Source organism: Tigriopus californicus, chromosome 8, assembly GCF_007210705.1.
Source record: "Tigriopus californicus strain San Diego chromosome 8, Tcal_SD_v2.1, whole genome shotgun sequence".
In the NCBI taxonomy this organism is placed as follows: domain Eukaryota; kingdom Metazoa; phylum Arthropoda; class Copepoda; order Harpacticoida; family Harpacticidae; genus Tigriopus; species Tigriopus californicus.
In genome coordinates this window covers 1,436,464-1,451,004 of record NC_081447.1, presented here as the reverse complement: position 1 = coordinate 1,451,004, position 14,541 = coordinate 1,436,464, and the positions used below count along the sequence as shown (strand labels likewise).

Here is a 14,541-nt window from a genome sequence, read left to right as displayed (position 1 = left end):
ATAAATTGCCTTGAAAACAGTCTTCCGGTAAAAAAAAGATGTTTCTAATCACCATTCTAAAGTAATTGTAATTCTTGAAATATTTCATAATTGGGATGCTGGTGTCATAGGATTGATACTTGCCCGCCCAACGAACTTAGCCATCACATCGTGTTATACACAGTGTTGTGTCCAAGTTAGGTTAATTATATGTCTATGGGCGTCGTTACCTACTAAATAAGTGTTTCCTTTAGAGAAAGGTTAGCCAGAACAATCAATTCGAGGATCATCTCTTTCAAACTAGGAAACTAGGCCAACCATTGTACCATGTCTCCCTTCCTGATCATTGCACTTTCTTACATTTCAGATTGAAATCATTTGCAATTACAATCAATTACATTTCACACGTTTTTTTTTGCATCTTAATACTGTTCGTTTTCATTTATGAGTGACAAGCTCGCCTAAAGATCAGACCCTGGACAAATTATGAAATTGCTATCAAAAAAACTTGACGGAAATGAGGGCAACACACTTTCCCGGTTGAAGAGCGTTTATTACATACAAGCTTTGTACCGGTATGTACATGTACGTACTATGTGTGTAGGTAGTGCTCGTGTACTTAGTAGTCTCAGTCTTCCAACTCCGTAACTTCTTCACCAGACGGACTTTCGAAAAACGAGGGAAACATTCGCTAATGCTTGGGCAATTACTCCCGTTTGAAGGGCTATCAATCCCATACCTCAATGGCTTTTGTCTCAGGATTCTAGTATGAATATTAAAAGCTGTGATATCATCTAACATGAGAAAAGTGCTTGGCTATGATAGGATTTTCCGTATTTGAGAATATCAACGCTTGTACAACCAATCTTCCATCTAGTTCTCCAACTTTTCCATCTCATTCAACTGACAAGTAAAAAGACTCACTTGTGTTCTGACTTACAAATCGGGAACATCTCCGTCATTCCGTGTTTCCACTTCTTTCCTAATTCTACAGCTATGTTCCTTAAGATGAAGGCAAAGTTGACTTTTGTATTGTTTTCTTCCAAATGCCCAAGAATTCGCGATGAAAACACCGAACTTTATCCCTAGATGCTTCAATTTATGAGAGCTTTTAGCAGGACTCAAAATGAATTCTTCGTGGGTGGCTTCTTCTCCATTTGCTTTCGGCGTTTTGTGCAAAAAAGCTTGCTATCTCGTTGACCTTTGTACACGCTTCTCCTTCCAAGTTTAAATGTAACTCAAAGTTCGTAGTTTTCATGGGGAAAACCATTACCACAAAATGGCTCGGTCATTTTCGTCCTTGATTCAAGAGCTTGACAACGCGTTAACTTGACCTTGAACAGAATCATTGAGTCAATTCACTCTCCGCCGTGTTTCCAAGATGAATCGTGAAAAAACGACTTCATCACCTTTCAAGAGTTTGTCTCAGTAGTCCCGTTCAAAACACAAATTGTACATCAAATGTGTGAAATCATGTTTTATGGTTGGTTTTCCTACTCCATGTCGTCACCAACAGGTAGAAAGAATCCCATTTCTGTCCATGCTTGTGGGTGATCAAGGGATCCCAGGATTTACGGATGCGCCTTCTCGACGCTCCGTCTGCATTGGCATGATCTTCAGTACACTTCATCCTAAGCTGTACCGCACAAACCGGCGTATTTCCTACTAGCATGGAGTGTACCTACTCGTACTTTCTCTATGAGCTTGAAGAAGCCACTGCTTCACTCACCTACGACCAAAGCTAGACTGGAGGAGTGATTTTACCTTCAGTTTTCAAGGTTCATTCAGGCATATTTGAGGGTTCTAGAGGAGTGCATACCTCGGAGACGCCAACTCATCTCAAGTCTTGACCAAAAAAAAAGTTGTGATCCTCTTCTTGAGGCACAGCCTGTTTAAAAGAGTTGGCAAAATCCCATTGGTTCGTGTCTTAAGGCACGTCATTGTTGTCGCCATTGGGTCAAGAACTAGGATAGTTGCTAGAGGGTACCAGAAGATGCGGGTCTTCATTTTACTGCTTGCCATTGTGGGTGTTACCACAGCATGTCGAAGCAAACAAGATGACGACCGACAACCCGTTTTTGCATCCGAACACGTAAGTAAAACTGTTCCGCCATAAAAAAAACCCTTCCATTTTGATGTTATGGACTTCTTGGTCTTGGATCCTTCTTAGGGCACAGAGCCCCCGGAGCCCACTCACAACAAGCCCAAGTCGGATGGGACCAAAACCGACTTGGACCCTGATGATCCAGACCGAGAACGAGAAGAGGGTGAGTTCCAAGTGGGTTCCCGTTGGGAGTTCCCCGTGGCTCAGACCAAGAATGGGAACATGTGGGGTACTATTGAGGAATCCAGGGGTGGGAAACGAATACTGGCCTTCCGAGGGATTCCATATGCCAAGCCCCCTGTGGGTCCCCTTCGGTTCAAGCCCCCAGTTCCATTTGGATCTTGGCAAGGCATGAAAGAGGTCAAAGAAAATGGACACGTTTGTCCTCAACACATGTACTACAAACCGGATATCTGGATTGGTAAGCGTTTGAGTCTTGCTCTTGGTGCGAGCACGGGCTTATCAATAACTCGATCCGGTTCTAGGCAAGGAGGATTGTTTGTGGTTGAATGTGTTCACGCGTGATTTGGTATTGCGAAAGAAACGACCCGTGGTCGTTTATATACACGGTGGCAATTTCATTCGTGGATCCGCTTCGGAGTATGAACCGGATTATCTCATGGATGAAGATGTGGTTTTGGTTGTGATTCAATACCGCCTGGGAATGTTCGGTTTCCTGTCCACCGAAGATGAACACGCCGGCGGAAACTACGGCATGTTCGATCAGGTAGCTGGCCATTCTATTTTCAGATACCCTTGCTCACGGAAGGTTTGAAGTTAAAAGTGCTAAACCTTTCATTGGAAATAATTGATGTATGGCTGGATAGGAATTCACCGAGGTATTTCAAATGGACAGACCTGTGTCAATTTCTTTTAAAAGATAATTAGTTAAATTGAATTGGCTTAAAATTGGTTAATGACAGTGAAACTATGTTGAAGTGCAAATCAATTGTTTGGTTAGTTTCTGATGTCAAATCTATTTCAAATCCTTTTCTTTTACTTTTACAATAGCCAGTCAGTCCATGGGTAAACTTAACAATAATAATGATAATACGGTCAGGCACCGAGGAGCTGAAATTCTAAATCTAGATCTTTTTTATACGCACGCCAAAAAATTTGCAATGAAGACATAATCACTCAGCATGTATAGAAAATTTGTAGATTGGAACAATCTATGACAACAATTAGAACACAATTAACTGCGATATCAAACGCTGTGAATTATAATTGCAAAACGTGATTTGGATTCCCTTTACAATTACATCACAGGCCTACAAATGGACGAGAGTTCATCAGACACAATGATCATCATTTTTTGGGTCATTTCTAGTTATCCGCTTTACAATGGGTGAAGAATCATATTGAAGCCTTTTCCGGGGATCCTCAGAAGGTGACCATCATGGGTCAACAAGCCGGAGGTGCTTCCGTTCATTATCACATGCTCTCGCCTTTGTCCAGAGGGTTGTTCAACCAAGCCATCTCGTTGTCAGGAACAGCTCTTTGTTGGTGGGCGAGTATAAAGAGACCATTGGAAAAAGCTCGAAAAATGGGCCGACTCCTCGAATGTCCCGGATATAAGGACGATCCCAAGCAGCTTGTCGAGTGCCTCCGAGGCAAGTCCATGGAACAACTCATGAACACCCATCCGAACTTTTATGAATGGCGCCATTTGGAGCAATGCCAAGAGCCAGTGGCAGCTTGGTCTCCTCGGGTGGACCCCGAGGCTCAACTCTCGTTCCTGCCTCAAGAGCCGATTGACTACATGACGTCGGGTAATTTCCAACACATCCCGTGGATCACGGGCCTTACCGATGACGAAGGTGCTTTCCGGGCTTCAGCCTTTTTCACCGATATGTCGGCAGTTCGCGAGTTTGAGGACCAATTCGAGAAGCTGGGGCCATTCATGTTCGGTCTGCATGATGGACAGACCGAAGCGCCCAAGATCAACTCACAAAAGATCCGAGAGTATTACTGGGGCGACAAGCCACTGGACAAAGACAATGCCAAGGCTCTGGTGAACGCCATTTCGGATTCCAGCTATTCCCACCCAATCGACACGGCTAGTAAGATCCACGCCATGAAGAGTCTGGCGCCGGTGTTTGTCTATCATTTTGGCTATCACGGAGTGAACTCACTGACCCAACTGGACGTCAATACCTACCCACCCAAAGTTGTGAACAAGGACATCTCGTTTGGTGTTGGCAACGGAGACGATCTCATGTACTTGTTCCCTATTCTGTCGGGGACTTTCCGTCCTCTACCTCATGATGATTTGATATTTTCGCAAAGATTCATCCAGCTCCTGATGAATTTTGCTCGCGAAGGGAAACCTTTTATCAAAATGGGCGAGGAGGTCGAAGATTTCGTCTGGAACCAAGTGACCGCTTCCAATGCCACTCATCTGGATATTGGTAATGAAATGAAGATGGATATGGGCCTACCTAATCACGAGCGAATGAACTTTTGGCAACAAATGCCCGTGTACTGGAACTCTAACCGGGAGGCATATCGCCCTGCTCCGCCTTTGGAATGGAAGAGCGACGAGCTTTGAGCAAAACCTGTACTCAATATTTGAGAAATAAACGTGATAAAACGTTGCTGTTGATTGCGGGTGAGTCATTTCTGTTTTGGCCCATTATACAGGCCCAAAGGGGGCCCTTTTTCAATCCGTCATCATTCATCAAGTTAATTGAACATTGGTTTCATGGTTGGAGTAATGGAGAGCAGCTTTCTTGCCCGGACAGACAAGACAAACGATGGGTTTGAAAAGAAGAATGAAAGGGGAAGAATCTCTTTCTTGGAACACAGGGTCAGAGCAGACGAGTTGCCAACAACATGTTTTCTTTAGGTTTTCTTTATTGTACCTTTCTCTTCTACTAATAATGCTTACACGCCATCGCATAGATAACATTGTCTTGTGGTAGTGTCGTAGTCTCGTCGTCATCGTGGTCGTCGTCATTGTAGTAGCGGTGGTCGTGGTAGTAGTACTAGAGTTCCCATCAAATTAGTAACCCAGACGAGCGTTGAGAACGGCCACCGTCTCCATGATGTATTGTGTCACGCTCATGTTCGAGTAGAGCCCCAAAGCGAAAACAGTTTGAAGGATCGTGCACAGACGTTCCTCACACAGAACAGCAATGTCAGGCAACTTCTCCAGAGCGCTTTGGATCACAGCGGGATGGCCTGATTCCAGACAACCAATATAGGACAGAACCACTTGTCGAGAGGACTTGGGTGACGACCGAAGAAGTTTCAGCAAGAGGTGGTAGGCTTGATTCCTCACCCCTTTGTTCGGATGGGACAGATAGTAGTTGGTCTCGTCCACAAAGTGTTCCAAGATAATGGGCTTGGCCACGGCGAGATTGTTCACCTCCAACAGGATGGCCACAACATCTTCTTCCAAATTGGTTAACGAAAGGTTATTCAACAGCCGATTGGCCTCATTAGCGGCCTCACGCTTCTCCACCACAGCATAATTCGACCCTGTGGTGCTGTTGGCCACTCCTTCAGCAGAGAAGTTGATGCAAGCCACCAGCTGTTTGAGCGAATTCATATTAGGCATGGCACTTGCCAAGTCGGGCAAGATCTGTCCTTCGTCCACGATGAACTTCGACGCAGTCTGCGGTTGGTGGGCTAGGTAATCGTGAAGGAACGTGAGGAACTTGTCAATGAGACCGAAGATTGAATCCCGCCGGTGGTAGAAGGCGCCAAGCATATCAAAGTAGCACCCCAGGGCAGCCTGAAGGGGTTCTTGGTATTCCGGGCGAAACACATACGGCTTCAAAAGCTCCAATAATCCCAGAGCAATGTTATACAAAGTCATGTGGTTCCGACTGCGGAAGAAGGAAAAATCGTAGTCCGTGCGACCTTTGAGCGAGGCCGCAATCAATGGGACGTTGCGCAACATCAGAAGGGGATGCGACGAGGTCAGTTTACGGATGGCCGACTCAAACTCCAACATCTGAACACCCCATTGTCGGCCATGTTGCGTGGCAGACAAAGCTGAGAGCAGAGTGTGGGCCACCGTGTCCACCACACTCGTGTTCCCAAAGGCCTTTAAGTCTCGGGGCAAATGGGACTCGGCGTCCGTCAGGTGAAGTAGACAACTCGGCATCTTCATATAGATCTGAAGCAACAGCTCTTGGACCACGCCCTTGGGCGCAACCACCCGTTTGTCGTTCTCGTCCACGGGTTGGGTCAACTTGAGGATGAGGTAATCCACCACAGCCCTCGATTTGTGGGCGTCATTTAGACAGCGAATCACTAGTGGAATCCGATGACGGAAAATGGAAGCCGTGTCCTCCGAGGCTGAATCGTGGGCCTCTTGAAGAAGATAGTCGATCATAACGGCCAATTGAGGCCAGGTGAGCGCCAGGACGTCTTGGGGCGTCTCATGTTTGGGCAAATGCTTGTCACGTCCATGCCACAGCTTGGGAATGAGAATGCATGAGCTCAGGAAATCCAATACCGCTTCGGCATCCAGTCCGGGATCAAAATCTCGCAGAACGTAGTCTATGGTCTCGCGCAACTTGTTCCAACTGGCTTGATGAGTGAGCATCGATAGCAGATACGGCTGAGCTGAGCGTTCTCTTCGCAAAGCCACTCCCGAGCTCTTTAAAAGACATTTTGAGAAGAGTAGCTGCTGCTGGATCTCGGGACTAACTTGAATGAGCTCAGGATCCAATAGTTCAAGCCAGTCCACGAGGAGGCCCACTTTCGATTTGGCCTCACGTTCACGGAGACCTTTGTCGTCTAATTCCCGCTCGATTTTCATTCCCTTCCGCTCCATTAAATCAATTTGCTGCTTCTCCTTGGCTTCTTGGAGCAGGAGTTGGGACATGGAATTGACCAAGGGGCCGGTTGAGCGTCGTTTCAAAGCATTCTTCACCATTTGTTTGACTTGGGTCTCGAACACGGCCGTGGATGTTCGGCTCAACTTGTTTAAGGCCACCTCTTCATCTAAAGAGCCCGTTGATGGATCAAACAAAGGTTCCTCTTTCACTTCCGGGACCGAAAAGATGCCCATACGTTGCTTATAGTTTTCCACCAAGGCCGTGAGTGGGCTTTTCAGGCCTTTGAGGGCCATCTCATTGGCTAAGATGTCACCCACTTGAATAAGAACCTTTGAAGACGGGAGGTTGTTCAAGGGAGGACGCGACATTGACGACGAAATGAGGCGAAACAATCCACATGAGAAGGCTGTGCGCTGCGCCATGGATTGAACAAAGGCGGAGCGTAGATCAGATTTCAGAATGGAGTCCAAGGCCTTGACGGTGGCCTCAAGAATGGGCTTCGTTGGACTGTCACTGGATATTTCTCGAGCCAAGAACTTTTGCAGGGTCCGAAATGTGTCCTGTTTCTCCTTCATTGTCATGCGCGAAGGCGAGCCTACATCGAACAAGTGCAATAAAGTGTTGCGAACATGGCCGGGAGGGATCATGGCGGTGGAACGAGGTGGAATAATGGGTTCGGATAGTTTCCCCACGACTGCCATCTTTTCATGGGTGGTTTGCTCCCTCTCCTCGCCTGCATGCAATTGCAAATGAAGTGTCTTGGCAAACACGTGTCCCCCCGTGGCGCCTCGTTTGTGCTGGACAGCCACTAACTGGCCCATATAGTTCTTATCCAAGACCGCTTCATTGACCCCCACCGAGTCCAAGCGTACGGCCACATCGAGCGACTGAAGTAGTTTGGACATGGAGGCCACTGGAATACCAAACGATTGGATAAACAGAATCAATTGACTGGCTTCGAGTTCATTGAGAGCCGCATCTACCAAAGCTGCCACATCCGAGCGAATCATTTTCAATTTCAGCCAATCGGGAATGAGAATGGCTTCCTCCCTCGTGTCCACCAAAAAAGCCTTTGGATGCAGACTCAGATCCGGTGGGAACCAAACCTGAAGCATTTCCTGGAACGGTCCCATGCATTTCTCATCTGGCTGAAAGGTGAGCAAGATGATTTGAGCGTGAACCACAAAAAAGTGGAGAGTGGCCGAGAGATTGGAGGGTCCCCAGACGACGGTGATCAATTCTGCTTGGTTTTCCGTGGACCATCCACTGGGTCCAGCGGCGGAATTGGTTGGATCGCGAGTGCGTTTCATAAATTGAGTGAAGAGATACAGGAGGTGATAGAAGGTCTCACTCGCACAACTGGATTTACATAGTGGCCCAAGCAGAATGGCCGGGAGAATAGTGGACCGTTCCACAATGATGGAGGCCATATCGAGACACAATTCGGTCTCATCTGCATAACCACTGGGTCGGTAGCGGCACAGGAACTGCATGTAGAGACCAACCACATTGGGCTCGTTCTCGACTTGACAGGCCGTGCGAAGAGCAGCCGAAATGTGCGGGAAGAACTCGTCGAAGAACGGTAGATTGGTCAAATGATGGAGTAGCCACTTGTTATCATCCAGCGGCTCGTCCACCTCCATGGGTGACGGCCCCCCAGTCTCGGAGGCCCCATCACTCGGATAGGGTGTCAGAATCATCTTGAGTCCCTTGAGAGCTTGCAATCGCTGGTGAGTTTGATGCGAGCTCAATCTTCGCAAGAAGTAATCCAAGGTCTCGAAACAGGACCTTGGGTCACTCTGGGAGTTTTGCAGCAGCCCCTGAAGATGTTGTAGCAACTGTAGCTGTTTCTGCTTCTTGGCCTCAATCTCGCGGTTCATCTCGTCGGTAAACTCACTCTTGGCTTGAAGATTCAGATCACTATTCAACAGGAACTCGCACAAACACTGCACTGGGAGCACATTCAGAGAGCCCTCACTGGATTCCACGAGATCCGCCAGCCAAGGCATGGCTTGACTCGTGCCCTGTCGTTGTAAGATGTCCAGGAGAAAATCGGGATTCCGACTTCGACAAAGCAAGTGGCCAATTCTCAATTGGGAGTTAATGCCCTTTAAAGCCTCGAGGACAGCCTGAGGGGGCCTCCTGAGCGGTCCATCGGGAGTCAACGTAATCAATTGGGGTAGCAGGAGGCTGTTACTTTCAGTGATGGTGTCTTGAGCGAGATGGTTTTCGAACGTCAAGATGGCCTCTTTTTCGGCGATGACGGATTGCACCTCCTGGGCCCGTAAGGCCTCGGCCTCTTCTCCCGACGCGATGGTTGGAGGCGGGAACACGAATTGGTTCGTCATGCACATTTCCATGAAAGCTCTTAAGGATGGATAGGTCTCCCAAGCATTGGCCCCGTATTCGCTGGGGTTGTATGCGCAGTACACGGTGAGGATGTTCCATACCTGCAAATAGAATAACGAACATGGGAGGGAGCTCTGCTAACTTTTCCCTTTCCTCGTTTGGCACACTTATCAGCTCCTCAAAAGAGTTGGCAAACAATGTACCTCTCAAGAGAGACCAACGGAAATGGACACAGAAGGAGTCAGGAACAACGACAATAAAACGTCTCTTTCAAGTTAATCTACCCATTTGGAACAAGGCCCAAAAGTTGAACGTCATCGCCCCTTTCTGTTCATTCAGTTCCATGCCAGTGGATCCTGTGCATCCAACGAGTGTTTTGTCAAGAGTTGAGTTAATCTTTGGCATACCTTTTATAGAACATGCGGCACTGTTTCGAATGCAATATGCAGTACACGAGGACACTCACTATAACATACCATTCTCCCACTAGAGACGCAATGTTGCTCCGTGAAAAGATTCATGGATAATGAGAATTCTCGAGGCTTTCACAATGCACAGGGAAAAAGCCATTAATAACGAATGCAATGGTGGTTTTCTTCTTGACTCTGTCAATTAACGTGGGAAAAATGAAGAACGAATGAACAGACCATCATATCAAGTCTCGAGTAGGACTCGCGAGGCCGCCTTAAGAACTTTAATTCTGGAAATAAATGATGTTTTCCTTTTGTAGCTCTCTCTCATTATCCAGGTATTTTGGGTACAAGATCACTAAATTTATGGCTATAAGAGGCACATCCTCTGTGTCCCAAAAAATGTTCATCGAGGAAATAAGATGGCTCAAAATCACTCTTCACCAACTGTTACGCACCATAATCCCCGTTTAACGAAGCGGGAAGCTTCCTCGTCTAGAAAAGTGTAATGTACGTTTTTCCTCTCATAAACCTCATTGTCAAGCATTCTTTTAAGAGTCAAACCAATTCATTTTTGTGTCGAAGTTGTACATCTGTGCCTACGATAAACCTCACTGGGGAGCGACCATCAATTCATTGATCTCTCTACACAGACCACCATCTCTTGGGCATAAATTACCAAAGACAAGTGGAAATTATGGCCCTTGAAACACGAAAGAAACACCATTGCCAGTGTTCGCACACGTCTTCCTTTCTTTCTAGAAAGCTCGAGCTGTTTTGTATTTTTGTTGCCTTCTTTACGAGTTCTAGATCTTTTTTCCTCTCGTATCTTGTGCATCTCTTGTCAAATTTCAAATACTTATAATGTCTCAAGTTGGAACCAACGCGAGGAAAGAGTATCCAAGCCAGCCCTTTTCTCAGAAGGGAATGCGAGCCTCAGGAACGCCAAGAAGAGCTCATGGGCCGAATTCGGATATGTCAGTCAGCAGCGTTTCAATTTCTCGTTGATAGGATTTCCATATCTTTTCTTACAAGCTCATGGCAGATCCATTGATCTTGTTTTCTTGAGTCATCACTGAGAGTATTTGCCTAGCTTGAGTAACAAAGGAAAATGAGAAAGGATGGAGTATCTCTCGCTCGTCAAATCGACATTTCATGAGATTGTTTGGATTAAGTGATGAGAGTAAAATCCTTTGAGCCACATTTTCAAACAAACTTGCATCATTTTACCGAAGTCCAAAAAGGAATTCAGCCTTTTAGCAGGATGAAAGCGTACGTCTGGAATTGCTTTCAGAAGGCAAACTCTTTTAATTCGTTCCAAAATTTCATTTTTTTTTTCTTTCCAACTTTAGGAAAATAACGGACCAACCTAGATTCCAACAAGGGATGTAATAGAAAGCGGGATGACAAAGTGGAAGAAGAATTTTCCAAAGTTCCCAAATGTTCCGTTATCCCAAGGACAACCAGATCGGTAAAATGGAGACAGCTCTAATAAATTGACGTCTCTCTTTTCACTACTTTCTTTTAAAAAGCGAGGAATCCATTCTCACGATACTTGAACGGCATCCCGCAAAGTCACTCCACACTCAAAATGGAGATTTGTAGCCGGAACTATTTCGCTGTATATATTCTCGACGGACCCAGCGAAAATAGATCCTTAAAACGGGCACCAAAGTGTTTTCGTCTTCCCTTGATGTCCCTCCTTCCGCTTCAACTCACCAAAAGCCTGAACTTCGTTTGCTCCAAGAAGAGCTCATTTTCAAGTCATCCATTGACATCGCACAGGAAAAGTCTAATGGTACAAAGAAGTGCCTCAAGAAGAGCATACAAACTCGTGTTGAAAATGAGTTTTATAAACTCAAGTGGACAACCGTGTGCAACGCTCAAATTCTTTGGAACTACAGTGCTAGTAGGCTCGCCTCATTTCTCCCAGGCGGACAAAGGAAAGAGTATGATGCTCCAGTTCCTTATCCGTAAGATCCTGCTCTAACGTACATCAAATTGGGATCTCTTTCGAATAATCGAGTAACACAACATGACAATGGCATTGAACCTACCTTCCAATAGGCCGTGGAAATGGCCAACGACGGCGGCGAATAATCGGGAGGCAGAGGAATGGAATCTGGAACCACGTAGGCTGCCAATTGGAACAACCATTCGATGATCTCCGAGGGTTTGTCCGAGGCCAAGATCGGAAACTCCTCCGAGGCCAAAGGGTACAAATTGGCGGCTCGCTTCACCAAGAACTCGGCTAGATCGATCGTATCTCGCCCGTTTAAGGGGAGGTTCTTATTGAGTCCAATCTGAAGGATTCGCATCAGGGTGTCTTGGTGCAGTGGGACTTCGGCGATGGCCTTGAAATAGATGTGACGGTCCGTTTCGCCGGGCCAGCCATCGATGAGGAAGTACTCGTCGTGGGTGGTCATGAACAGGATTTTATGGAGACATTTGGCAAACAGGGCGGGTGAGGCTCCCCCCTTCTGAACAAAGTATTTGGGTACCACATCCAGGAACCACCACATGGCATCCCGTTGGATTAGCGACACCTGGAACAGAGACAGAGAAAAAACTCCCACAAATGAAAAAAACCTTGGCTCATTCCCAGAAAGATCATCTGAGGTCCTTCTCGAGGCGGAAATTGAAACACATTGTTGAGATTCCTCGCTAGCAAAGACGTGAATTAAATTCCGAGTCTTGAAAAATCGCTGCAAATGCCTGCCTGTCGCGTGGCATTCGGGTTGGTTTAGAATGGCCAAGGCAGGGGACGGTGGGGTTATTTTGCATGCGCAACCAAATGGGGAGACGACGCAAATATTGCGGGTGCACATTTCCCAATTGGTCAAAAAGAGGGGAATACGGAAAGTGTCCGCTTGACATCAACTGGTGAGATGATCTAGAGCCACAGTTTCAAAGTTGGATCATGATCCCCAAGAACTGGATTAAGCTGAAGCTGTGTATAGGGGGACTGGGAGGAAATTGAAAAGTTGGTCGAACTCGTGGAAGCAAAAATTGCCCGCAAAAGTTTGTCGAGGTTGATATGATATTGGAGTCCAAGTTATGGGTAAAATGAAGGTCTCGACATGTATGAGCAGAAAGTGTAGCTATGGCCACAGAGGACTTTGTACATGAGGTCGTTTTTGACATCAAAGCTTCCCCGAACAAAAGCCCTAAATAAACGTGACTTTACATAAAGGTTTCTTTCTCATTCCATTTTGTTCACACAGTGATGTTTCTTTTCTTATCCATAACGCTTCACCGAGGTGTAATGGAAAGAACTTTGTCGGATATGATCCTTCGTACTCTCACAAAGGTGATATTGTATGGAATGACATTATTTTACTAGATATTTTTAAGCCCCCGAGTTCAACGTTTGATTCAAGCCAACGTGTTTCAACTGAGATCAAAGTGAACAAAGACTCAAACTGAATATAATAAAAAGAGACTTTCAAAAGAGATCGTCATATTTAGATGCATTCAAAAGCCAGCTTGAGATGGCGTTTATGATGGTTGAGTCGTATTGTGAGTATCGTACATTCCTACCATATCGACATAACATGGCAATGCTTCTTACCTGTTTCAAGAAGGCCTTTAACGGGGTCGTATCCTTCTTGTCGTTTCTTAACTGGCCATTTATCACTTCTCGCACTTGGGGTGAGATCCCAAGGAACATCGATAAAACAATGATGTCCGTCAAGGACGAGAACAGCCGATCCTTGGCTTCAAAGTCTTTGAAGATGGCTTCTTTGGGTCGTTCCTGCATCAGTTGTGCGCAAAAGCACTGCAGGTTGATGTCGTATCGTAAAGCCCTCACGATCTCTCGTAATAATGCCCGCAGAGCCCTCAAATAGCAGTCTTTTTGCAACAAGAGGTCCATGAAGACCGAGGCCAAACTGGAGGCTGCTCGCTCGGGCTCTGATGTGAAGATCACGTTGATGATGCCCATGTTATTGGTGTTACGGGCGTTAGACAGCTCATTGAAGATGGTGTGCTTGATGATGGTGGGAAGATTGTCGTTGTGAGCTAAGCTCAGCTCTCGAATGCAATGCAGATACAAATTGATGTTGGGCTTATTTTTGAAGCGGAGCTTGGCGAAATGACCCAAAACGTCGATATCGATCTGAGTGTGCGTGTTGCAATTCAAAGCCACACTCGTTAAAAGCTCTTGGGCGATCTTGCTCACCTTGGGACTCATCACCCACATTTCAATTTTGGACATGACAATCAAGCGAACCTAATGGGAAGAGAAAAAGAACACATGAGTTGAGTGGTATAATGATCATTTGCCGTTGAACAGATGAAAGACCCTATATTTAATGCAGATTTTGGCTAGGATTCCTAAAAGCCATACTAGTGGATCAAGATAGGAATCTTCGCTTGAAAGAGACTTGGAGTACAACGCCATTTTCCCCCGAGTTAATTTAATTGCATCACCTGTCTCTTTTTATGGGCTTTACAGCCATTCCCGACCAAGAGAGACACCAATGGATGAAGGAAGGAAAGAGGAGAAAGGCTAGCAACCGTACATGCCAGCCTCACCAGCAATTATTAAGAAAGAGAGTTAGTCGTTACTTGGAAGAGACCTTTTCGCCATGAAGGTGGCAAGGCTCTAAGATGAATGGCATCTTCCGATATTTGACGCTAGAACTCCTCGGAATTGATCCCATCTATCCTCCATAAATAAAATATCCTGCCTTTACAGTCCACTTGTCGAACGATCGCGCGAAAGACGTCGGAAGGAGGATTTGCATAATCACAAATCATCTCCGTCCATTTTTGGAGAGTCTTTGACAAGACTAGAGCGAAGGGAAGGGCCCTTCTTTCTTTCCTTTTTTTTCAGAGCAATCATAGAGCAAATAGTGTAGAAGTGGGTTTTGCAATAGCCACGAGCAACAAAATTGACCGTGTT

The 14,541-nt window shown here is 46.0% G+C and overlaps 2 protein-coding genes across 2 annotated transcripts in view; one reads left to right on the top strand and one right to left on the bottom strand.

The window, feature by feature from the left end:
• The first annotated feature begins 1,537 nt into the window (after positions 1 to 1,537).
• LOC131885692 (carboxylic ester hydrolase-like) lies at positions 1,538 to 4,680 on the top strand. Its single transcript, XM_059233815.1, has 4 exons — positions 1,538 to 2,071; positions 2,150 to 2,504; positions 2,569 to 2,810; positions 3,414 to 4,680. Exons 1-4 carry the CDS (start codon positions 1,973 to 1,975, stop codon positions 4,632 to 4,634), a joined length of 1,917 nt encoding a protein of 638 aa, XP_059089798.1. The 5' UTR covers positions 1,538 to 1,972; the 3' UTR covers positions 4,635 to 4,680.
• Positions 4,681 to 4,919: 239 nt separating this feature from the next.
• Positions 4,920 to 14,541, bottom strand: part of LOC131884769 (integrator complex subunit 1-like) — a gene marked incomplete at its 5' end in the record, with an annotated part of 11,761 nt that continues 2,139 nt past the window's right edge. The window contains 3 exons of the mRNA XM_059232646.1: positions 4,920 to 9,326; positions 11,693 to 12,181; positions 13,207 to 13,866. Coding sequence (XP_059088629.1) covers positions 5,088 to 9,326; positions 11,693 to 12,181; positions 13,207 to 13,866 — 5,388 coding nt within the window. The remainder of the gene's footprint in view (positions 9,327 to 11,692; positions 12,182 to 13,206; positions 13,867 to 14,541) is intronic.